Source organism: Haematobia irritans, chromosome 5 (genome assembly GCF_050003625.1).
Source record: "Haematobia irritans isolate KBUSLIRL chromosome 5, ASM5000362v1, whole genome shotgun sequence".
Taxonomy (NCBI): Eukaryota; Metazoa; Arthropoda; class Insecta; order Diptera; family Muscidae; genus Haematobia; species Haematobia irritans.
In genome coordinates this window covers 176,214,780-176,240,368 of record NC_134401.1, presented here as the reverse complement: position 1 = coordinate 176,240,368, position 25,589 = coordinate 176,214,780, and the positions used below count along the sequence as shown (strand labels likewise).

Genomic DNA, 25,589 nt, shown 5'->3' with positions numbered 1-25,589 from the left:
CCCACGAATATTCCATGAATTTCAATAGATGTCCACATATATTTATTTATATACATATATCATGAATAATTGAACCTTTTCTACACCTAGTAATGCATACATTTAATTTTCATGTTCACTAATTATGAAGATGTATATCCTCAAATTAGTCAAATATATATACAAAATCGGGAAAGTAGATACATTTGTTCTTACCATACATTTGTATCAACAGAGCCATTTCTTACATATAAACAGCAATTTGCGAGTTCAACCTGGGCTATTGTTTGTGTATTTTCTTTTCTTCCAGTTCGTTAAACAATTCTTCTTAAAATGAAACTACAGATATTGCATTTTATAAATTGTATCTATTAAATGTGGTGATGTGGAGATAAAAATAAAATAAAAAATTGCCTCATATACATATTGCTTGTCTTGCGAGTTGTTTTAAACGATACTCATAAACTCCCACCTAATATTTAAAGGCATCTTTTAAAAATCCCAAAATTCTTTCAAAGGCTTCCGTTTCCAAATCGTTTAATAAACAAAAACGGTTGTTACAAAATAATCTTGCTATTCTAAAAATATAATGCGTAAAACTTAAGCATTAACTATGTGATAATTTCAAATTTTCCAATTTGTTGAGTTCATAGCAATAAGAACGTATATCGTCGTCCAAAAAGCGATACTCGCGAATAGTGCGTTTAATAAGATTCGTACATGAGCCCAACAAGCGTTCAAAACATTCAGTATCTAAAACTAATTGTATGCAAAAACAAAGAACATTTGGAATATTTGGTTTGTGGTATCATGGTAGAATGTTTATTTCATGGAGAAAAGAACGTATCGTGTTAAAAGTGAATGAAAACAAAGAAGGAAAATAGAACTATTAAAAAATCAAAGGAATACGACAAATGAAACAATAAGCAGTACAACATATGAAACAAAAAGCAATACAATAAAACTACATAGAAGCTAAGGGACATTTGGAAAACCATTCAAATTCTGTACTAATATTGTGCAATAAAAAGATACTCACATGCGACTTTAACATCATCGCTGGCTGCATATACAGATGCTGCACGAGGGCGGTGTGTTACCAAGGCTAGCTCTCCGAAATAAGCACCTTTGCCAAGTTTAGAAATTTCTATCTCAGAACCATCTTGATCCATTTTGATAACCACCGTACCTTCCTCTATGAAATACATGCCGTCAGCAACATCGCCTGCAAATCCAATTACAAATAATAATAAGGATGCCAAAGTGGGGAATAACATGTATATCTTGAAATTATATTATGAAAGTTTCTTATTGTATTCGATATGTGTTGAAATTTTTCCAATTAAAAATTTTTTGAGCTCGCATTTCCATTGAAAGTCTTCACCAGAAAAATTTTTTTGACAATACAAAAAAGAAAAGAGAATATATACACAAGCTATTGAAATACGTACAAATTGGAAGTTACATTAAAAACACTTACGAAAAGAACAAAAAAAAAAAAAAAATAACCCAACTGTTGAGAAAAACCTAACGACATCTTCTGCTCTTTGGTTTTCATAGTCAGGTTTCTGTAGCTTTGTGCTAAATTGTCAGTGGCTCTGACAGACACTGACAGTTTGGAGCAATTTATTTTTAATGTAACATTCAATTTGTACGTATTTCAATGGCTTGTGTATATATTTCAGATAGATTTTCCCTATGTAGTCTTTCAATGAAAAGATGAAATATTGAATAAATATCGTTTTTATCAACAAGTTTTTAATTGGAAAAATACATCGAATTTATTTATAAGGATTAAGTAGTAAGTTATTTATGAATTTCAAATAAGTCTATAAAGTTGTGATGAATTCCTTTTTTCTCTTTTCTTTGTTTCTTCCTAATTATCATGATATCTATACTTCATCTATCTTATTATTTATAAGTATATTTTATAGATCTCTAAGCTGCTTTGATCAGCTTATATATAAGTATATTTTATAGATCTCTAAGCTGCTTTGATCAGCTGTACTTTAGAACAAGTATATACAGCAGTAAGTTCGGCCGGGCCGAATCTTAAATACCCACCACCATGAACCCAATATTAGAGTTTCCTTTGAAATTTCAGAAGGGCTTGAGGACTTGAGGACACTTCCCGAAGATAAATTTAAAGATTTCACCTATGAGGACTATATCAGATTCTGGATTTATAAGAACCATTTTTGTTTGGGTTTTAGAGGAATCATTAACATCTCTTGTAAGTGTGCATTATAAAATAACGTCTTGATTTGAAATCTTAAATCTGTAGATTTTCACCCGAGAAGTAAAATCTGGAAGTTTTATATTGGGTTTTAAGCAGTTTTCATGATCAGTGCGCCTTCTACACCCTCAAGAAGTGAAGTCGGTCTATATGGAGGCATTACCAAATGGACCGATAAAAACTTAATCCGATACACGTTTTTGTGAGCCTAAAATACCAGAATATTTACAATTTCAGGCAAATCAGATAAAAACTACGGTTTCTAGAAACCCAAGGAGTTAAATCGGGAGATCGTTTTTATGGGGGCTATACTAAAATATGGACCGATCTCACCATTTTCGGCACACCTCTTTATGGCCCGAAAATACCTCTAGATTTCCAATTTCAGGCAAATTGGATAAAAACTTCGGATTCTAGAAGCCCAAGAAGTAAAATCGGGAAATCGGTCTATATGGGGGCTATACCAAAATATGGACCGATACTAACCATTTTCGGCACACCTCTTTATGGTCCTAAAATACCTCTAGATTTCCAATTTCAGCCAAATTGGATAAAAACTACGGTTTCTATAAGTCCAAGACCCCAAATCGGGAGGTCGGTTTATATGGGGACCATACCAAAACGTGGACCGATGATCTCCATTTTTGGCACACCTTTTTACGGTTCTAAAGTACCTCTCGATTTCCAATTTCAGGTAAATTGGATAAAAACTGCGGTTTCTATTAGCCCAAGAAGTACAATCGGGAGATCGGTCTATATGGGCGCTATATCAAAATATGGACCGATACTCACAATTTTTGGCACACGTATTTGTGGTCCTACAATACCTCTAGATTTCCAATTTCAGGTAAATTGAATAAAAACTGCGGTTTCTATAAGCCCAAGAAGTAAAATTGGGAGATCGGTCTATATGGGCGCTATACCAAAACATGGACCGATACTCACCACACCTTGGCACACCTCTTTATGGTCATAAAATACCTCTAGATTTGAAATTTCAGGCAAATTGGATAAAAACTACGATTTCTATAAGCCCAAGACCCCAAATCGGGAGGTCGGTTTATATGGGGACTATATCAAAACCTGGACCGATATAGCCCATCTTCGAACTTGACCTGCCTGCAGACAAAAGACGGGTTTGTGCAAAATTTCAGCACGATTGCTTCATTATTGAAGACTGTAGCGTGATTACAACAGACAGACAGACGGACATCGTTATATCGTCTTAGAATTTCTCCCTGATCAAGAATATATATACTTTATATAGTCGGAAATCGATATTTCGATGTGTTACAAACGGAATGACAAACTTAGTATACCCCGTCACCATTCTATGGTGGTGGGTATAAAAAGGAAATCATAGTTCCATGATTTATTGCGATTACATTGTGTCACCTTACTTATACCTGTACATTTGGTTCCCCACCATATTATTATGCTTAGTATTTTTATGTCAATTAATCCTAATTTAGGTCCAGTTGTTAATAGCAACACATATTTTGCAAATGTCCTGCGTCCTTGTATAGGCAATTTTTCCGTTGCGCATATGAATTGTTGTAGTATTAGGCCCTCTTATAATGATGAACTTAAAGCCGTCTTCTGCGGTTCGAATTTTGATATCATTGGTATCTCTGAGACATGGCTAAATGGGAGTGTGTCTAGTTGTGCTATAGGGTTACCTGGTTATAGGCCGATTAGGAATGATAGGGCTGGTACGTGTAGGGGTAGTGGAGTTTGTATGTACATATCATGCAAGTTTGCTACTAAGGCTCTGTTCTGGGACCCCTTTTATTCATTTTGTATATAAATGATCTGCCCGATTGTGTGGACGACGGATTTTGTACCCCTTTTTTGTTTGCAGACAACATATTCTTACATTTCAGGTCTGGGAGGAATGACCCTGTTCTATTGCGGAATAATATACAATTTTGCCTTGATAGGATTTCTCAATGGTCTGCCGTGAATAATTTTGCCTAAATCCTGCCAAATCCAATGCTATCGCATTTGGGTCTTCGCATAGTTATTTTAATTACGATTTGTTAATTAATTACACTGTTATCGAATTTGTTAGTCATTTTAAGTGCCTTGGTGTTATTTTGGATCGGTTACGTTATTTGCCCCATTGGAATCTGTCCAACGTAAGGTCTTGAGTGTTCTATGGAGAATTTATTCTACGAACATTTACTTGCCTTTTAATGTCGCATGTACTGTACGGACTCGAGGTATATTCAGGCACTGCATAGAACAATATTGACTTTCTTGGACGTATTGTCAATTCTGTGGCAATATTTGTTTTTAGCATTAGGAGAAGGGAGCATATATCTGGTTTTGTTAAAGAATTGTTAGGTTGCTCTTTCAGGGATTTCATCACACTTCGTCCTTTTTTATAGGACGCTTAAGTGCGGAGTTGTTTTACCACTGTGTAACGACGCGTTTTCTTTTGTTCGGTCTGCAAGGGTTAATCATATTGATATTCCTCTGAGTAGGGGTAGTACCTTTGATAGATGTTTTCCAATTCGAGTTGCACGATGTTGGAATTATTTGCCTATTGAGTTCCAAACATTTTCGCACTCTAATAATGCTTTTAGGCTTAAGCTTTTGGAACATTTTGCCGGTAATAATGATTGACCTTCTACTTTGTGTTGCTTTAACATGGTTAATTGGGCATAACTTAATTATTATTATTTTTTATGTATTTGTAACGGCTGGGGAGCCAAATATACTATGGTTAAGTAATCGATTTAGTAATTCAGATAATCTATTGTTAAGGTTTTGAATTTAATTATTTCCTATAATTCAGGCATTTTGTTTTGCTATGTAATACATTTTTTTGCCTTGAGGCTTATGTATTATTTTGTGGATAAATAAATTTCGTACCTTGTTTAATAATCCTGTCATTTGTATTAAAGCGTTTTGTAACCAAAGCGTCTGCCAAGTTCATGCGCTCATAACTCTAAAAGTATAGACAATTACGTTAATTAATAGCATTGGATCAGCTGCATGGACGAAGATAGGGAATGTATTTCAAAAATAATTCAAAGATAAACTTCTTTGATCCTAAAAGTAATAATTTTGCAAAATTGTTTTTTCTTTCTAACATACCTGCAAAGTTTTTAGCATTGGTACACTATCCAGTAAAGTTTCGTACATTTTTCTCTTTTTAAATGCTGACTTCAACAATATCCGACGGAAAGTTTGTCGATCCATCGCCCAAAGCAATCCCTCCGAATCGGCTTGAATAGTAGCAGCTCTAGAAAACACCGTAATTTTTAAATTCTAATAATATTTATTAACGAAATATTTTCGTTCACGACTTACCTAGGCATATTGTAGAGCAGAGCCAATTCTCCAAATATTCCACTGTTTGTGTATGTGTGTACATGATTGTCATTTACAATAACTTTGTAGACACCCCTGTCGAGTAAACAAATTTGTGGAATTAAAGTAACAGATTAGTTGTGATTCTAATAAGGTGGCAAGCCAAACATTGCATTTCGCGGCCTTGGTATTCGGCCAGCGTTGCGTATGCGTATTACTTTGCTACACTGAAAAAATATTGACCGAATATGAACCTTTATTTAATCTAAATTGTATTAATACTAAATTATGTAAATTACGTGCTCTAAATTTATTTTAAAAAATATTTCTGGTTGATTATAGAACCGAAATTATGAATAATACGACTTAAAAATAAAGAAATTGTATTTAAAAGAGAGAACTTTTTTAAGATAAGTTCAATATTTCAATAGAAAATTGTCACGTGTTACCGCTTAAACCCTGAACGTGCAATAACAGCAGGAGCCAACGTACAGTAACAGCAGGACAAAAACGAACCAGAATTAGATATGTACCAGCAGTTAAAACGAGAAAACCCCTTCCTTATCTCACAAAAACATAAAATCTTATCTGAAATTCTGTAAAAATCACCGGAATTGGACGGTGGAAGATTGGAAACGATTAATTTTCCTTGCGTCAGACCAAATTACCCGTTTCCAATCCCACGGCGGCGGGTTCTGTGTACCGGATTGACCCGATGGACACCATCCATTGGTCAGCGGCTGCCACATCAGTGTACGTGTTGTTTCGTCCGTCTTTTTGTGTTGGAGAAGGTGCGTCCCGGGGAGCCTTCTCCGTTTGCTGTTGGTCCGAGCCGGGATAGAGGAGAACCCCGGACCATGATATTGTTCAGTCTGCCGAAACCTGATCCACCACCGTTCGGTATCGGTCAAGTGTAACCTGTGCTTGGAGTGGGTGCATTACCGGAACTGCTCCGGCTTAACATCGCTGCGGGAGTATAGTCATAGTGACTACGTGGCAGGATGCTGTGCCAGGGAGAAAACCCCTTCCTTATCTCACAAAAACATAAAATCTTATCAGAAATTCTATAAAAATCACCGGAATTGGACGGTGGAAGATTGGAAGGTTGGAAACGATTAATTTTCCTTGCGTCAGACCAAATTACCCGTTTCCAATCCCACGGCGGCGGGTTCTGTGTACCGGATTGACCCGATGGACACCATCCATTGGCCAGCGGCTGCCACATCAGTGTACGTGTTGTTTCGTCCGTCTTTTTGTGTTGGAGAAGGTGCATCCCGGAGAGCTTTCTCCGTTTGCTGTTGGTCCGAGCCGGGATAGAGGAGAACCCCGGACCATGATATTGTTCAGTCTGCCGAAACCTGATCCACCACCGTTCGGTTTCGGTCAAGTGTAACCTGTGCTTGGAGTGGGTGAATTACCGGAACTGCTCCGGCTTAACATCGCTGCGGGAGTATAGTCATACTGACTACGTGGAAGAATGATGTGCCAGCGATAGCAGCAGTCTGACTATGCGACCCCCCGACATCTCCCGTACAACAATATTCTCCGCCGCAGCATCTTACACCCAATATTGTTGTTCCAGTTCCGGATAGTGCATCGTTTTTGCAATTTAACTGCAACGGGCTCCGAGGTACGATTAGCGAAATCGTGGACTTTATGAATCGGAAAAGGATAAGGGTCGCGGCGATCCAGGAGACTAAGCTGAATTCCACCTGCAGTCTACGCCATTGTGATGGATACAATGTGCTTCGAAAGGATCGCACAAGTGGAGGTGGTGGCCTGGCTTTCATAATACACCGTTCCGTGCAGTATAGACCTATCCCGCTTGTGCCAGACACTAGTGACCCATATATGGAATGTATGGGGGTAGCAGTCAAGTCTGGGGCTGCCGAGATAGAGCTATACAATGTGTATATACCGCCGGTTGGTAGCTGTGCTCCAGGTTATTGCCCAAACATTGAGTGGCTATTGTGCGGGCATAACCGATTAGTTCTAGGAGACTTTAATGTCCACCATGAACTTTGGCATTCACTCCTACACACAAAAATTTTTTTTCTGATTCAATCACGAAATTAATTGATCCAATTAATTTTTTAATTGAAATGTCTTTAATCACAGAAATGATAGTATCAATTAAAAAATTAATTGACAGTCAATTAAAAAATTAATTGATCCAATTAAAAAATTAATTGATACTATTAATTTGTGTGATTGATTTTTGCTTCAATTAAAAAATTTGTTGAATCAATTAAATTTTTAATTGAATATTTTTTAAAACTCAATTAAGATTTTAATTGGATAAGTTTTCGTGAAATTTTTTTCTGCGTAGGTAATGACCAGAGAGGCATAGCTTTGGCAGAGCAGATAGATGACTCCACATTTTGCACGGTGAACGAGAGGCCCCCACGAGAATTATGGGTGACTGCAGCAGTTCGCCAGATTTATCTTTAGCGTCGCCTGGTCTGATAAATGACGTTTCCTGGCAACCCGTCATTTCATTGGGATCTGACCACCTCCCCATAATTCTCACCATTAACCAACCCTCCGATTTCATAACCTCTGAACGCCGGACGTTTATCAATCAAAAGAAAGCCATCTGGGAAGGCTTCAGAGAATACACCGATCGCCGCTTCAGTGAGCTCCCGTCCCCCTCTCATGTTCATGTTGCCCAGAGGGCGTTCCGGGACATAATCAACGCAGTAGCCGCTCGCTTTATACCCGCTGGTCGAATTGCCCAAGTGAGGCCCAACTTCCCAGCCGAAGCGGCGGGACTCGCAGACGAGCGTGATGAACGCCGTCGTGCTAACCCTGCTGATCCTAGAATCAGAGAACTAAATCTAGAGATTAGTAAGATAGTCGACGAGCACAAGAGGAACACTTGGTTAGAGCACCTGAAGCAATGTAACTTAGGCACAGGAACTGGTAAATTGTGGTCAACAGTGAGAGCCCTCTCGAACCCCGCTACAAGGGACGATGGGATTTCAGTCACCTTTGGCGACGTGACTGTGACTGATCCGAAGAGATGCGCCAAATACTTCAACCGACAGTTTGTCGAGCTTCCCGAGAGTGATAGAGCGAAAAGGAGAGTCACTCGTCGCATACGTGGTCTCCGAGCCGACGACACACCACAATTTACCGCAGCCAAAGTTACCAATGTCATCAACAGCGCGAAACCATCTAAGGCGCTGGGCCCCTACGGAATTTCAATGCTAATGCTGAAGCATCGGGGAATACTGGGAGTTGAGTACCTAACCAGACTCCTCAATTTGTCCTTGGAATCACTCATTATACCCGATGTCTGGAAGATGGGAAGAGTGATTCCACTACTGAAGCCAGGCAAAGATTCGAGTAAAGGTGAATCGTACAGACCGATATCCCTTCTCTCGCCAGTAGCCAAGACACTTGAGGCACTACTCCTCCCCAGCCTTGTGGAGAATTTTCCAGCTGCCCACCATCAACATGGATTCCGTAAGGTACACAGTACGACGGCACCCTTACATCCCATTTCGACACATATCAATAGGGGACTTAATCAGCCCAAGTCGTGTCCTAGGACGGTCCTCGTGGCGCTTGACCTATCGAAAGCGTTCGATACGGTCAACCATGCCACATTATTCGAGGACATCGAGATGACATTGTTGATGACATTTGCGATCGATTAAATGTCTATATCGCTGATCTTACCAGTTATTTCACTGCAAAAAATTTGAGGATATCTCCCACCAAATGCTCAGCCACACTATTCACTACATTGACGGCGGAAGTACGCAGGCAGTTGAATGTCAGAGTCGATGGCGAAACAATTCCAACAAAAATTACCCCAAGATTCTCGGGGTCACATTCGAAGCCTTATAAGTCGTCCGCCCATGCCACTGCAATTTGTGATAAGCTCCGCGGAACGCTGCCCTTAGAACTGCAACAGGATGTCTCCGTAGTACACCCCTGGATCACCTTTATGCGGAGACCAGTTTCATCCCAGTGCGTCGACACAAGGTTAATCCTGTTCTCGGAGTCCGACCGTCGCCCATAGCACCGGAGGAGAGAGACCTCCCTCGGCAGACAAGGGTAGTTTTAGTTATTACAATTTCATTTTGAAGTCTCTTCAAATAATACGTTTTGTTTTCAAAATAACTATTATTTTAGCTGATGGCCTCAGTTGTCGATATCAAATTGTTGAAAGGTAAGTTTGATTTTTTTCTTTTTATTTGTATAACATTTTAATATATTCTCATTTTTTTGGAGGCATCCCAGCAAAAATAAGGTAACCATAACTCATTACAATTTGCATTACCAGAAGTAAAACTCTCATTACATTGCGATGTTATAACTTATAATGACAATAGTAAATACTTCTCACTAATTTGTGACGATTATTCTCAAAATGTAATGCAGTTGACCGATAATGAGTTCATAAAATGGAATATATTATGGCATAATTAACTATAAATATCAGCATAATTGAGCATTTATATGTAATTTATGTAATCTAACGGTGATTCTGAAGATTTTTCCAAGTATTTCATAATAATTGTATTTTAAATTAATGTATGTACCCAGCTAAAACTCTCAATACCCGGTAATATTGTTGGTGAGCCTATTTAGAAAATAATAACCACTTATTAATTGGCATCGCTCCGGATTACATTTACATACATTTCTTTAAAGTGGATAGGAAGATTGGTGATACGTACGATTCAATGACATAGAAATTATCGCCATCGTCGCCTTGGCGGATAATATTTTCACCAGGCAAAACTCTTCTTTCGAACATGGCATCTAGAACTTGGTTCATCTGTAAAAGGAAGTAAAATATGACATTTTTAAAGATTGAATTTTTTCTATATTAAGGCGTAAAAAATAGAAAAACTAACCAACAAATTTCACAAAAAATTTCCTAATATTTTTATTCAAACGAAGTGAATTTTCTTGACAAAATCAGACAAGAATTTTTGAATTGAATACGTATCATCAATGCACTTATACAATTCTAGAAATTTCCCTTTGAATTTTACAGTTATTAAAGTGATCACAGTGTAGTAATGACTAAGGTTCACTGGAATTTGTGACTACTCTGTTCTTTAGTTTTTTTTTATACCCACCACCATAGAATGGTGACGGGGGTATAATAAGTTTGTCATTCTGTTTGTAACACATCGAAATATCGTTTTCCGACTATATAAAGTAACAGGTTGGCTGATAAGTCCCCGGTCTGACACATAGATGGCGTCGCTAGTATTAAATGCATATTATTTTTATATAGTACCAACTTTCAAATGATTCGTGTCAAAATTTGACGTCTGTAAGTCAATTAGTTTGTGAGATAGAGCGTCTTTTCTGAAGCAACTTTTGTTATTGTGAAAACAATGGAAAAAAGGAATTTCGTGTTTTGATAAAATACTGTTTTCTGAAGGGGAAAAATACGGTGGAAGCAAAAACTTGGCTTGATAATGAGTTTCCGGACTCTGCCCCAGGGAAATCAACAATAATTGATTGGTATGCAAAATTCAAGCGTGGTGAAATGAGCACGAAGGACGGTGAACGCAGTGGACGCCCGAAAGAGGTGGTTACCGACGAAAACATTAACAAAATCAACAAAATGATTTTGAATGAATAAAATGAAGTTGATCGATATAACAGAGGCCTTAAACATATCAAAGGAACGTGTTGGTCATATCATTCATCAATATTTGGATATGCGGAAGCTCTGTGCAAAATGGGTGCCGCGCGAGCTCACATTTGACCAAAAACAACAACGTGTTGATGATTCTGAGGGGTGTTAGCAGCTGTTAACTCGTAATACACCCCGAGTTTTTCCGTCGATATGTGGCAATGGATGAAACATGGCTCCATCACTACACTCCTGAGTCCAATCGACAGTCGGCTGAGTGGACAGCTACCGGTGAACCGTCTCTGAAGCGTGAAAAGACTCAAAAGTCCGCTGGCAAAGTAATGGCCTCTGTTTTTTGGGATACGCATGGAATAATTGTTATCGATTATCTTGAGAAGGGAAAACCCATCAACAGTGACTATTATATGGCGTTATTGAAGCGTTTGAAGGTCGAAATCGCGGCAAAACGGTCCCTTATGAAGAAGAAAAAAGTGTTGTTCCACCAAGACAACGCACCGTGCCACAAGTCATTGAGAATGATGGCAAAAATTCATGAATTGGGCTTCGAATTGCTTCCCCACCCACCGTATTCTCCAGATCTGGCCCCCAGCGACTTTTTCTTGTTCTCAGACCTCAAAAGGATGCTCGCAGGGAAAAAATGGTATCAAAAAATTGGAAGGTCGTTATAATCGTTGTATCGCTCTTGAAGGGAACTATGTTGAATAATAACAACGAATTTTGACAAAAAAAATGTGTTTTTCTTTGTTAGACCGGGGACTTATCAGCCAACTTGTTATACTGGAATTTTAGACCCATAACAAAGTGTATATGATTTAGTTTTATCGGTCCATTTGGTAAAGCCTCCATATAGACCGATTTCACTTATTGAGGGTATAGAAGGCGCACTGATCATGAAAATTGCTTGAAACTGAATGCAAAATTTCCATATTTTACTTCTCGTAATCATTTAAATAATTGGGATGAAAATCTACAGATTTTAGGTTCCAAATCAATTTACTTCATATTTTCCATATCGTTTCACAATTTATTTCACATTAATAGGTGTACAACTTTTTGGCTGACTGTACATGTAAACGTCTACATTGTTTTTTTTTTTAATGTGGTGTCATACATTGACTTTCCTGACACTAAGATGTATTGTATGTATTTTTTATTGAGCGGTTATGACATGCAGTTTGGCATGTTGTGTCGTTATTGTCCATCAATCAAGAAATTTACGTAGTTTTTCCTACATACTGTATGCAAAATACATCACTAAATTGAAGTAACATAATTAAACTTACCTGTTCTTTCTCTAATGAGCGAAATAGCAAAACATTCTTAACAGATTCTATGAGTCGAGCACGCTGCTCATCAGATTTAGGAAATACGGCAGTGGCTCCCTCATCGTCGTCGGCGTCGTTTTCAGGATCGTATGCCTCAGCGAACACAGATTTACGGCGATTGGAAAAACGCGGCACAACTGGTTCTGAAAAAGAATTAAACAAAATTAAAAATGGTCCTAATACTGTAACAACTAATCACGCGAAATTTTGGTTTCGTCGATTTTATTGGGTAATTTTGACGTCAAAAATTCAGCATGCACTAGAAAGTTAAGTGACCAACATGCCGATAAAAATGCAACAAAATGGATATATTCTTACTACACCATTTTCATAGCTATTATTATCATCGATTTATACACAAAGTCTTTAATTTCACATAAATAATCCAACAACAACTTTAAAAGAAGCCTACACTAAAAAGAAGCATACTCGGCTCCAAAGATTTTGTGTTTTCACTAATGATTTTGGTATTGAATTGTAGAAGTAAGGATAAATCTAAGACACAATTCTCTTTTAAATTTGAGTTTTTCGTACTTGATTCTAGGAAACAAATTTTAATTTACTCGTGCTATGACAACTAAGGTACACTGAAATAAAAGTACAGCATCAAATTAATTAAACAAAATCATCAAAAAATCTTCATCAAATTGATGTAGAAATTACATTGTTTTTATGAAATCGGTATTCAATTTGATGTTTTCTGTTTTCAGTTGAAAAACACCGTCATCAACTCAATGAAGAAACTTACATCAATTTTTGGTCATCATTTTGATGAAAATCGTTCATTCATTTATAATTTTCCGCCGTGTTGTAAGTGTAAACGGAGTGCTACACGCAAAAAAAACAATTCTTTCCTCCCAAACGAAATTTTAGACAAGCAAAGTTCGTTTCTCATTTGCTTTTCGCTGTAAGGAAGTGTATTTGGAAGAAAAGTATATACTTTTTGTGATAAACGTTTATTCTTTTCCAGGATGTAAAAACAATTTCATAAAAACTAACTAAAAAATTGTTTTCTTGCTAATTGCATTTTCCCTCTTAACACCTTTTTCTGTAATGCCAACAATGTAGAAGAAATTATACGATTTTATAAATTTTTAAATTTTTTTACCTTTCGCCTGGACGGAGAATCGAACCGCGGACCATGCACTTTGTAAGCCAACACACTAACCACTGAGCTATGTACCTGTTATGGTCATCAATAGATAAATATCCACACACACAAAAAAAGTTTTTTCTGATTCAATCACGAAATTAATTGATCCAATTAATTTTTTAATTGAAATGTCTTCAATCACAGAAATGATAGTATCAATTAAAAATTAATTGACAGTCAATTAAAAAATTAATTGATCCAATTAAATATTTAATTGATACTATTAATTTGTGTGATTGATTTTTATTTAAATTAAAAAATGTGTTAAATCAATTAAATTTTTAATTGAATATTTTTTAAAACTCAATTAAGATTTTAACTGGAAAAATTTTCGTGAAATTTTTTTCTGTGTATAAGTTATATTTATATAGCATAGCTTGCGGCGCCCACGAACCGTATAAACAAAGTTTATTTAACAGAAACAAACATTTTGTTTGGCACCGTGGAGCAGTGGTTGCTACGTCCGACTTGCATGTCAAGGATCGTGGGTTCAATCCTGCTTCGCCCAAAGTTTTTTTTTTGTTTTTTTTTTTTTACATATATTCCAGATATGTTCGGAAGATTCCGAAAAAATGTTCAACATTACATTGTAGTATATTAAATTTTGAACTGTAAAATGTGTCTTATTAAAGGCCTAAAGTCAGAAAAGAACAGTGTTTTATATAAACGAAATTTTTGTTTCAAAAATAACTTTTTTTATTGAAGAAATAAACATTTTGTAACAAACGAATTTTTTTGGTGATAAAAGTTTACAATTTTCGAAGCAATTCAAAAAACTCTAACAAAAGAAAAACGTTTTCGGTACACGTTTTCCAAACGTTTGTTTTTCTTTGCGTATATATAGTTCGAGAAATTTTAGCAATATATAAAAATATTTGTGGCGTTTACAAACATTTTAAAGGTTTCCAAAATAGTGATACGATATGTAACAGCGCATTCACATAAAAATTTCCTGTAAAAGACATCTTGCAAACGGTCATATATTTATGGAAATACATTGCTGCTCCAAGAGAAACTCCAACGGCCTGCGAGTTTAGCGATTTGGAAAAAAATATAGTAAACAAGAAGTATATACCACAAGAAGTAAGTAAGAATACGTCCAATATTTGACGAACACGATAACCATAGTTTATTGTTGTTATTGGAGATATCAATTTAGAAAATGGTGACTACAATTATTATATTTATCTAGACCAAGAGTGCTTTTATAATATTAAATCAGCTAACACAAAACACTTTTCGAAAATACTAATCATTTTAAGCGAATAATAATGACTTATATTCCAATAGGGCCAATAAAAAGATTTTTCATCTATAAGTATATTTATGTTAATATTATATGAAACGCTGAAAGCGTCTTATGTTTATGTAAATTTTTGATCAATATTATATGTATACTTTTTCCATTCACAAATCTAAATTAATATTGGAATTTATAATTCATTAATAATCGCAAGTGTAATGAATAATATTTTTAAGATTTTTTCTTAAATATAATATTTCCTAATTCACTTAAAATATTTGTAATTATATTGGATATTGTAAAATTTAGAACTAGTTTCTAAGGCGGAAACCAAAGTTCAATTCGATGTCAGTGTTTCATTGGTTAAATGTAAAATATACATTAGTTTGATGCAATGTAGTCATTGAAGTAATGTAATTTTAATGAATAAATTACGTACTTTTGATGAATACCTTTCATTGGAATGATGCAGAATACTCATTGTATAGAGACTATCGGACATCAATTTGAATACTGTTTTCATCGAAAGGAAGAAAAAAATACATCAATTAAATGACACTTTTTCTTCAAGATGATGAAATTATTTAATTAAATTGATGAATATATTTGATGAAAAATTGATGTAAAATTCTTCATTACGATGATGAAATGCGTTGTAAGCTCAAAATCGAAGAAACATTTCATCAAATTAATGTTGAAATTCATCATATTGATGAAGTTTTTTCGTTCAGTGTATTAAGCTTGCAAGGTGCATTTATTACATTTATTTTATAAAATTTTAAGATTTTAAAACCCCAAATAGTTAATTGCAGTTTCTACTTAGTTGTTTGGCTGCAGGAAAATGTCTTAAATACAAATAGTATGTCGATAAGCAATCATGAACGTTTACTCAGTAACCTACACTTTTATTTTCAATAATCAAACTGTTTTACATATCTTTAAGTTTTTCGTTATCTATCTTCGTCGCCATCTATATCTATTCTCTCTATTCTATCTCGCTCTCTCTCCCAAATCGGAGGCGCGCCCCAAGATTTTCGGGCGTAGAGTCATTTTTGGTTGAGCAGGTTTTGTGTCATTAAATTTGTTAAAACAACACAAATTTGTAAGTTCAACGAAACATCAATAATATACAACAAAAGAACGTACCATTCGTACATTTCGAAATGTTAACTTATAACCAGAGAGAGAAAAGCGTAGAAGTTGCATGCAGTGCTATAATTTATTGTAGGCTTATCATTATTAGTCGTTCAGTACCTTTATTTGCTACGGCTAAGTTTCTTGCTAAAATATAAGAACTACACCTTCAAAAAAATCGCTTCTGTAACATATACCCCACACACATTTTGCTTTAAGCACACATATTTTCAGGATTGGTCCAAACAAAATATTGTTTGCATTGTTTGCAGACAAGCCTTTGCGGCTTCGCGGGGTTGTGTATATTGTAATGAATTTTATTATAAATAAATATATATTATAAATTGGTTACTTCCATTATTTTACTTGCAGCATACTCTCTAGATCTCTCTTTCTAAACACATACATTTTTATAGGCTATTTCCATCTAAGCATATTATATTTACAAACATTTTATGTCCCAAACATAATATGTTCCAACATATTAACATATATGTCTCAAACATGTTATGCTAGTTTATGAACATTATATGCTCGCACTTAAAAATATTGTGTTAAAAAATTTGAGTTCTAAACATATAATTTTTACACCATTGTCCCTGTAGTATCCAATTTTGTCTTCACACATTTTAAAGAATTTTATATAAAATTTTATATTAAAATTCATTAACACTGTTATTTTTAATCATTGTTATTCATATTTTTATGGGTTTGTTAAAATGTTTTCTGTTTGTTCGGATTAAAAAAATAGTTTTAGGTTGGGGGCACAACGATATCGATACTGTTTTTGGGGGGCGCAAAGCAAATTCGGTTGGGAAGCTCCAACCGCACACCCACTCACAGAAAAAAAATGTCCGCAGTTAAAGTAACGCTAAATTTAACTTATTTTTATTGCAAAAAAAATTATTTGTTTGTAGTTAAATTTTATTATTATTGGCGAAATTTTCCACAGCCCAATGGAATTTTTGTTTTTTAAGTATGTGAGTATAAAGTTCAATGACCGCACACATAAGTTCAATATGAACTAAAGCAAATGAAGATTTGCGTACGATTCCCAAAAACAGTAAGAATGAACTACTGTATGCTTAAAATGGTCATGATTTGGCGCCAATGATTTTCTTCTTTAATTTTAGTTAGGTTATGTTAGGTTAGGTGGCAGTCCGATGTATCAGGCTCACTTAGACTATTCAGTCCATTGTGATAACACATTGGTGAACTTCTCTCTTATCACTGAGTGCTGCCCGATTCCATATTAAGCTCAATAACAAGGGACCTCCTTTTTATAGCCGAGTCCGAACGGCGTTCCACATTGCAGTAAACCACTTAGAGAAGCTTTTAACCCCTCAGAAATGTCACCAGCATTAGGTTAAAGTGGCAGCCCGATTAAGATTCAGGCTCACTTAGACTATTCAGTCCATTGTGATACTATTCAGTCCATTGTGATACCAGCATTAATGAGGTGGGATAATCCACCGCTGAAAAACTTTTTAGTGTTCGGTCGAAGCAGGAATCTAACCGACGACCTTGTGTGTGCAAGGCGGGCATGCGGGCATGCACCATGGTGGCTCCCAAAGTAAGAATGAACTACTGTATGGTTAAAATGGTCATGATTTGGCGCCAATGATATTCTTCTTTAATTTTAGTTAATTTCTTCCTCTATGAGAGGGCGTAATTTCGTGATCTGCAGTTGAAAAGTATAACAGGGCATTAAATTTCTCTAATATGTTATCATGCAGTATTTTCGGCGCTTCTCTAAAATATCATAAAGTTTGCGTCGGCTTGACCCAGTTCAGTTCTCTGCCAGCTTTACGAAACGTAAGAAAAATAGGTTCTAAATAGAACCTACTTTGTAATAACAAATGTTCTTTTATATAAATCTTTTCATTCCATTAAATTTTTGGTAGACAATTTGAAATTATAACTCCCGATTCCTTTATAATGAATTCATCAAAATAATCGCAACGTCGGTAATACCAAAGCTGCAGGCATTGTGCACATCTATACGGTTGACATTTGTTTTCTTCGCAGAAGAGAACATTTCGTCCTCTTGTATTTTCATTCTCTCTGGCAGTGTTATTTGCTGTGTTGCCAGATTGGGGGGTTTTCCCCTCGAAATTTAGATGTTTATCCACGTTTGTGGGTAATAATCCCAGCATGAATTTGCAGAAAAAAAGATGGGGGAGGTCAACCCAAGTTCCTAAGCAAGTATGTATTAGCATTACTTTCGCTACACTTTCAAATGCTTCTGTTGAAAGGGCATTTTCAATGTTCGACACAGTATAACAAATTAAGAAATCGTATGTTAACTTCAACAGTTGGAAGCATTGTAAGAGTTACACCTACAAGTTAAATTATTAAATTATTTACTTCCAACAATTTGTACACTGCAACTGCAGAAGATTTTGAATTTTTGGACTATTTTGGCGATTGTGTATAGATTTACTGAATTTTATTTTTGGTATTTTGCTACTTTATAAAGCGAATTTGTAGTATTTTCTTAATATTGGGGGTAAGGTTCAATAATTACTTAGCAACACTGGTTATTTGGAGAGAAGTTCACCAATGTGGTATCACAATGGACTGAATAGTCTAAGTGAGCCTGAAATATCAGGGTGCCACTATACATAACCTAACCTAACTTAACGCTGGTTTTTTGGTACTTTCTCAATTCTCTTAAGGTGATACCCACTAATGGTAGTTGTCGTTGTTGTTATTGAGTCCAGTCGCACTCAGTATGTGTACGGCCATACACGTTTTTGTGTCCGAGCATTGCTGCGTTGCCGATTGGTTTAACACTGCTAAACACCAATAATCAATATTGGTACACATATACTAGTGGTGTTTTGTTCCTGCATTTGTACTAATGTTAATGATCGCATTATAATTGGTGTCTTACTCACTCCTACTTACATTTGTGGGTAAGATTGCAATACGAAAAACAGCCATCGATATCGATTTATCCGAAAATCCAATCGTTGTCATTTTTTATATTACGCAAAAACCGGTTAAAATACAAATTCGTTAAAAATGAGCGCACCACAGCCGACATGAGACAAGAAAACCAAGATTCTCTCATCAACCTAACTTAGCCTTATTGCTCCATGTTTTGATTTTATACTCAAAGATATTTGTGAGAAGACTCAATGAAATTGAAAATCATTAAAATAACAACATAATCTTTGGATTTCAGTAAAGTAGCTATGTTACTTAGTTTTGCTTACCGGCTAGCAGAGATCCAGACATATGGGACGTCATAGTTATTAGTATTTCAGCAGGACCAGATATTGATAACGAAATTGGTCACAAAACCACTCTTTACCTCGCAGAGATACTATAGTAATGTTTATGAAAATTGCGGCCAATACGCAGTATTATTCAGTTGTCACTTTTCTTTAGAAAACATCTTGTTTAGTTCCACACTTATTTCAAATATTCTATTAAACTTATTAAAAAAAAAAAGCAAAAAAGAAATTAGAAATCGTTGCCCTAGCGCAATATCTTTAAATAAATGCCCTCTAATTATAAGATTTATTTGAACTTCAAAGGAAATTCACATTTCGGATTTTCAACCTCAGCCACACACATACCTTCACTACCCTGTAGGAAGACTGGGGTCTAGTGTCTCAAAGTCACCACTTTTGTAAACTATTATGGTGACATAGTCAACAAATTGTCAACACTTGGTAGACATTTTTGACAGCTGTAAAAAAATAATATGAACAAAAAAAATTAAAAAGACTAGTGAAAAAAAACAATCGTATATAAATATCGCAAAAAAAAACTTCGGAGAGGACAGTGAGCCTGTGCAGAGTATGGAGGACATTTTATCGCGACTTTGATGGATAGGACGAACAGAAATTAGAATTTTGGAGTTAAAATAGTTGTTAATCGAAACAGCATCAACCAGAAATTGGCCAGAGGAACTACTGGTTAATTTAAAGAAGGAAAACCTAGATATTTGCGGGTATGATAGGTAAAATCTGTTTAAGCAACGTATTATATTATATATTATTAATTTTTCTATTTTCAGTCGTTATTTCTAGTTGTGCAGAATTGTCAGATAAATGCCACAAAATAAGAAAGCTGGAAGCGATGACAACGGGTCAACTTGATCTATTTATTGAACTAGCTATAGGACCCATGTGTGATTTGATTTTATTGTATGTTAATCTTTTGCAAAAACACAAAATAAAAAACATAAATTAAATCAAAAACGTAAACTTACTTTTACAAAAAAAAAATCCAAAAGTGTTGACTAAAGTAACGATAAAGAACTACTGACTCATTACTTCCAATGTCTCCATAGGGCCCCATTAGTACCATCTAGTCAGTAGTTCTATTGTCAGTAGTGGATTTTCAATGACAAGCATATGTTAAATGTCTATAGCAAAATATATTGTGTGGGGTATACTTTGTCAGTAGTACAGGTGACATAGTCAATAGTGATTCATTACAGTTTCACTATTGACATTTCCTACAGGGTAGTTTTCCAAAAACACTTTCACACACAACATAAAAAATAAAAACAATAAATTTAGCTTTGTTCTGTTTCGCATTTACCAAATATCAAATTTTCAAACTATCATCCGCTTGATATTATCCTAAAAAATAAGTGTTAAAACTATTTTATTTAAGCTAGTATTTTTTCTTGATGTACTTTTTATAGTATGAATATCCAAAACGACACTCCTGAACTTTTAAAGCAATTTTAATAGCAAGATTATGATGATTCCATTGTTGGTTATGATGCTAACCAATGCTGCGCGAGAAAAATGTCCATGGATCAATGCAAGTCCATGCTCTTTTTTGAAGTGAAACGAAAGCAAAGTCTTGGCACACAACCCAAGGAACCAACCATCATACGATGTTTGGTCCTGGTGAAATCATCACAGAAGACGTGAACGTAGTGGGATAGTTATCGACGAAAAATTTATAAAATGAATTTGAATTGGTATTGAATAAAATAGCAAGAACTCTAAAGATATCAGGAATATGTTACGAGAAAGTTCTACACGCAATAAACAGTGACCCCACTAGGAAGGAAAATTTTGTTTAATTTTAGAAAAATTAGGATGCAGATGTCACGCCGATTTTACAAAAATAAGTAAATATGCTCGCTGGGAAGTGATGATCACAGAACTTGACGTTGCTTCACTACAAATATATAAATCAAAAAGTAATGATCCAAAAACTATCGCATTTATACATGCGCTATATATATATTTTTTTTTATTGTAAGAAATAGTTTCAAAGTTCGAGTTCGATATTGCTATAATTTTCTTAAAAACGTTACTTTTTTCCCTTCGAATCAAAGACCTGACTATATTTAGAGTTGACTTCAAGTTTGTATCATGTGGCAGATATTAATATTTTCGTACGTACTATATATTGTGACAATAGAATGCAAACATCTGTGTCATGTGAGAATAGACACAAAGAGAAGATGGTGGTAAAATTATTTTGATTAAAACTTTTAGAACAATCACACAGACATACACACACGGCATATATGTAGGACAAACGCTCAACCACTAACACACATTCAAACATCCATATTTTCTCCACTATATAGTTTAATGGTCCCAAATATTTTCATGACATGAAATTAAATGGCTTGGCACAATGTGATAACCGTTCGTTCTTTCTGCACACGCAAAACACTTTTGTAATAGAATGTGCTCTTCTGTATTTGGTTTGGTATATTCGGAAAATTTAATTATTAAATATTTTTATTGTATTTTTATAATTCGCCACCAACAATCCGTCCACTGTCGGGAGGGATGATCCTAAGGCCAAGAGTGACAAACGTTGACTAACTGAATCATTTACGTTGGCTATTACAGACAAAAGCTCATATGAGATGTAAAAGACCTATGAATATATCACATCACAGCACATCTACACCGTGCCTGCCTGTGTTGAATTGACCGACTAACCAGACAGAAGAACATATTTAGACTCATGGATTCAACAAGTCATCATTAACAGCTTGTTGCACACAGAAATCTACTCAAAATATGCTGAAACACTCACACACAATCATAAACATACTTGCATATACATAACTATGCTTCCCAATTTTCCATCAATGGAAAAAGGGAGGTTTAAAGGAAGGCCTTTCTGGGACAACATCCACACTGAAATTCAATGTATGTCACCAAGGGGTTAAATTTGATATTGGGTTTGGTTTCTCGTTCATAAACCTTCAAACAAAGGATTCATTCTCAATTTCTTTCGTTGTTAAAGCGACGCTAAAATTGGTTTAAAAAAAAAATATTTTTATTTTATTTTTGAGACAGTGAAATGTCTCAAAATTTTTTTAACTAAACATGCTTATCTATTGCAGAGACCGTACATTGATAACTAAAGCAGAAGAACATGTTGGTGCAATTTTCAAGAATAGTTAATTTTTGCTTTTATCATAAAGAAGAAATTCGTAAAAAATCCAAAAATGAAAGTACAACAATTTTCGCACGACGTAGTTCATTTTTCGTTAAAACAGTTCAGTTTTTTTCTGTGCAATTTGGCAATGACTACACAACAAAAAAATAATTCTTTCCGAAATTTTAGACCAATGAAGTTTTCTATTTAACTTTATTTAATTTGTGTTTTAGTTATATTTTCCCCAATATGAGAAATTTCACTTTGGTTACGTGAACTAACAACCGGGAAAATCATACACAAATGAAGCGTACAATTTTACTAAATTCGATTTAATTTGACCAAAAATTTTTCCATCTTGAATGGGTTGAGTCCGAAAGAAACAATTTTAGCAACAAACGAAAAAAGAAAAGGAATTAATATTTTGCGTGTAGGTTATTGTCTTCAGAATGTATATATACAGGGTGGCTCATATGTAATGTAACAAAGTAAAGCTCTATATTTTTCCATCTCTTTTATTTTATTGTTCCAAAGCAAAAATGTCGGAAATAACATCAAATTTTAGAATCAGTTTAGATTTGTTCGAATTTGGCACAAATTATGTCCCAAACCATCAAAATCTTCAAGAAAGTGGCTCTGCGGTACATTGAAAAAACAGTGAACCCACCAGAAAGATTTTTTTTTTTTAGAAAATTTTAATTATTTTTAGAACATTTTAACTAAGCAGTATTACTAACGCTGACATTACGCCACTATCACAAAAATAGGTAAATATTTTTCGACAAATTCAAGAAAATTTATTTGACATAGTTAATTTTTTGTAGTTTGAAGGAAAAAATTGGAGTTCAAAATTGCAAGAATGTCTTTAGTGTCATACGAAGTTCAAGATGGGCGCATTTATAGTAAAATGTACAAATTTAAAGAAAAAATGAACTTTTTTGTGAGAAGTACAACTTTAATAAGTCTTTATGTTTTATTTGTGTTTATTTTTTCTCCGTTAGAGTAAAGGAAACTTTTTCCAAACATGAACTAAAATAAAGTTAAATTGGCTTTAGTGAAATATAGGGTTCACTTTTTTTGAGTGTAGTTTGGTCCATTCCCGGTGAAGCGCCGTCTTGAGATGATCAACACATTGGTATACATTCTTGGTTTACAAATTTCAGCCAATGATGATAATTAAAACGAATCTAAATTATTTCCCAACAACTTCATTATTTAAATCAGATCAGATAGAACATACCAAAAGTCGGTTGGGCGAATTTGAAGATTATGAAAAGTCGAATTCGACTAGGACAAAATATCAGACATATTTTTAATTATCTAAATGAATTACTTTAGAATAAATTATATGGGTACCATTGGTGGACGTTAAATTTGACATTACTAAAAAGGCCTACCTAAATGATTTTATGTGGCCTAACTTCACATCTAGGATTATATGACATATTCGGCCAAAACATTGGTAAATACACACTGACACGAAGCGTTCTCTTACTAAAGTGGATGGACAGACTGAACTGTAGCAACCTGTTACACAAAACAAAAGCATCCGGCATCGGTCATATCCGACAAGTAGAGCAAAAGATGTGATGATGGTTCTCTGTCACATAACACAAATGAAGTTTTGTTTTTCATGCGAATATATCGATAGAACTACTTGATGGACATTTCACTAATACCCACTGACATGGGTGGACATCAAAGTCAATATTGACAACAATAGAATAGAAAGCGAAACTATAAGGCAGTATAGTATAATCCAGAGAGTGAAGAAGAATATGCAGTAGCGTGCAAAAGAGAGCACATGTTTTATACTTTTGAGTTGATGAGCCTATAAAAAAAATTATCAAACTCAATTTTTCTCTTTGCATTTTACTCATTACGAAATTCTAACAAATCTGCTGTGTAAATTCATTAAAAAAATAACTATGAAAGCTAGTAAAGTTTTATAAGCCCATGATGTTATAAGTACATCCCCCGCAGGTTTTTTCGATAGAAATTAATAATGAATGGCTATACCAGCAATATATCCTAGTCGGCATAATCCCCCTACCTCAATCAATCCCATCGATTCACGATCGATTCTGAAAAGACGGCTAAGAAAATATCCACCAAAAGTTCCGGCAACAAAATGCAACAAAATTTACGTTTATACAAAATCTTATTAGAATTATGAACAAACGTATTAAGTGCCCAAAAAGAATCATTGAGTTTGAGTACAGCTATTTTAACTCAAAAATACAAATCATGTGCTCTGTTTTGCACGCTAATGTACATATTACAGTATTCGTTACATTGAAAAAAAAAATATTGAATTAAAATAAAGAAATTATTTCTGAGTCTTTGGATTAAAAAAGAGCTTCAAACGTACACACAAAAAAATTTTTTTCTGATTCAATCACGAAATTAATCGATCCAATTAATTTTTTAATTGAAATGTCTTCAATCACAGAAATGATAATATCAACTAAAAAATTAATTGCCAGTCAATTAAAAAATTAATTGATATTATTAATTTGTGTGATTGATTTTTGTTTCAATTAAAAAATTTGTTGAATCAATTAAATTTTTAATTGAATATTTCTTAAAAGTCAATTAAGATTTTAATTGGAAAAATTTTCGTGAATTTTTTTTTCTGTGCACATTAAAGTTGTGGTGCTTTCTGAATATATCATTATTTTAAATAAATCGCGCTTTTGGTCCGCTATCAAAATTAAAATCCTTAAGCGAACTTTTTGAGTGGATCTTTGGTGTTTGTATGAAAACATAGCCAAAATTTCATTATACCACCACCACCATTGTTTCATTGTTTTTGTGTGAATCTACAGCAGTGTTGCCAGGTAATTTTTGATTCTTCCCCCCAAATCTTAAAAAAAACCCCCTAAATTGGTCTAGACTTTTTTCAAAAACTTTCCAAAAATTTTAAGTATGTAAAAAGTACAAAAAGAGGCCCAAAATTTCGTTAAAAATCCTGTAGTGACAGACTTTAAAAATTAAATTTAACACAAATATATAAACTGAAAGAAGATTTTTTTCTGAGGAACAAAATTTTAGACAAAATAAGTTTTTTATGCTAAAAATTGTCTTTTGAAGTAAAAAATAATAAAAATCATTAGATAAAATCATTACACCACTTGTCACAAATTCGTGTTCGACTCCTGCTTCGACCGAACACCAAATAGTTTTTCAGC

The 25,589-nt window shown here is 34.6% G+C and overlaps 1 protein-coding gene across 11 annotated transcripts in view; it reads right to left on the bottom strand.

Annotated features, from left to right (window-relative positions):
- Positions 1-25,589, bottom strand: part of Pka-R2 (cAMP-dependent protein kinase type II regulatory subunit) — a 62,333-nt gene that overhangs the window by 6,203 nt on the left and 30,541 nt on the right. For 7 of the 11 annotated variants that reach the window (XM_075312450.1, XM_075312448.1, XM_075312446.1 and 4 more), the window contains exons 4-10: positions 12,446-12,630; positions 10,225-10,325; positions 5,534-5,629; positions 5,318-5,465; positions 5,093-5,168; positions 1,019-1,204; positions 328-738 (exon numbers count right to left, since the gene is read on the bottom strand). In XM_075312450.1, coding sequence (XP_075168565.1) covers positions 587-738; positions 1,019-1,204; positions 5,093-5,168; positions 5,318-5,465; positions 5,534-5,629; positions 10,225-10,325; positions 12,446-12,630 — 944 coding nt within the window. In that variant the 3' untranslated portion in view covers positions 328-586. Of the gene's footprint in view, positions 1-327; positions 739-1,018; positions 1,205-5,092; positions 5,169-5,317; positions 5,466-5,533; positions 5,630-10,224; positions 10,326-12,445; positions 12,631-19,238; positions 19,460-19,604; positions 19,718-20,242; positions 20,516-21,399; positions 21,822-25,589 lie in introns of those variants that run through there. The other 4 variants (XM_075312455.1, XM_075312456.1, XM_075312457.1 and 1 more) reach the window with 4 other exon arrangements.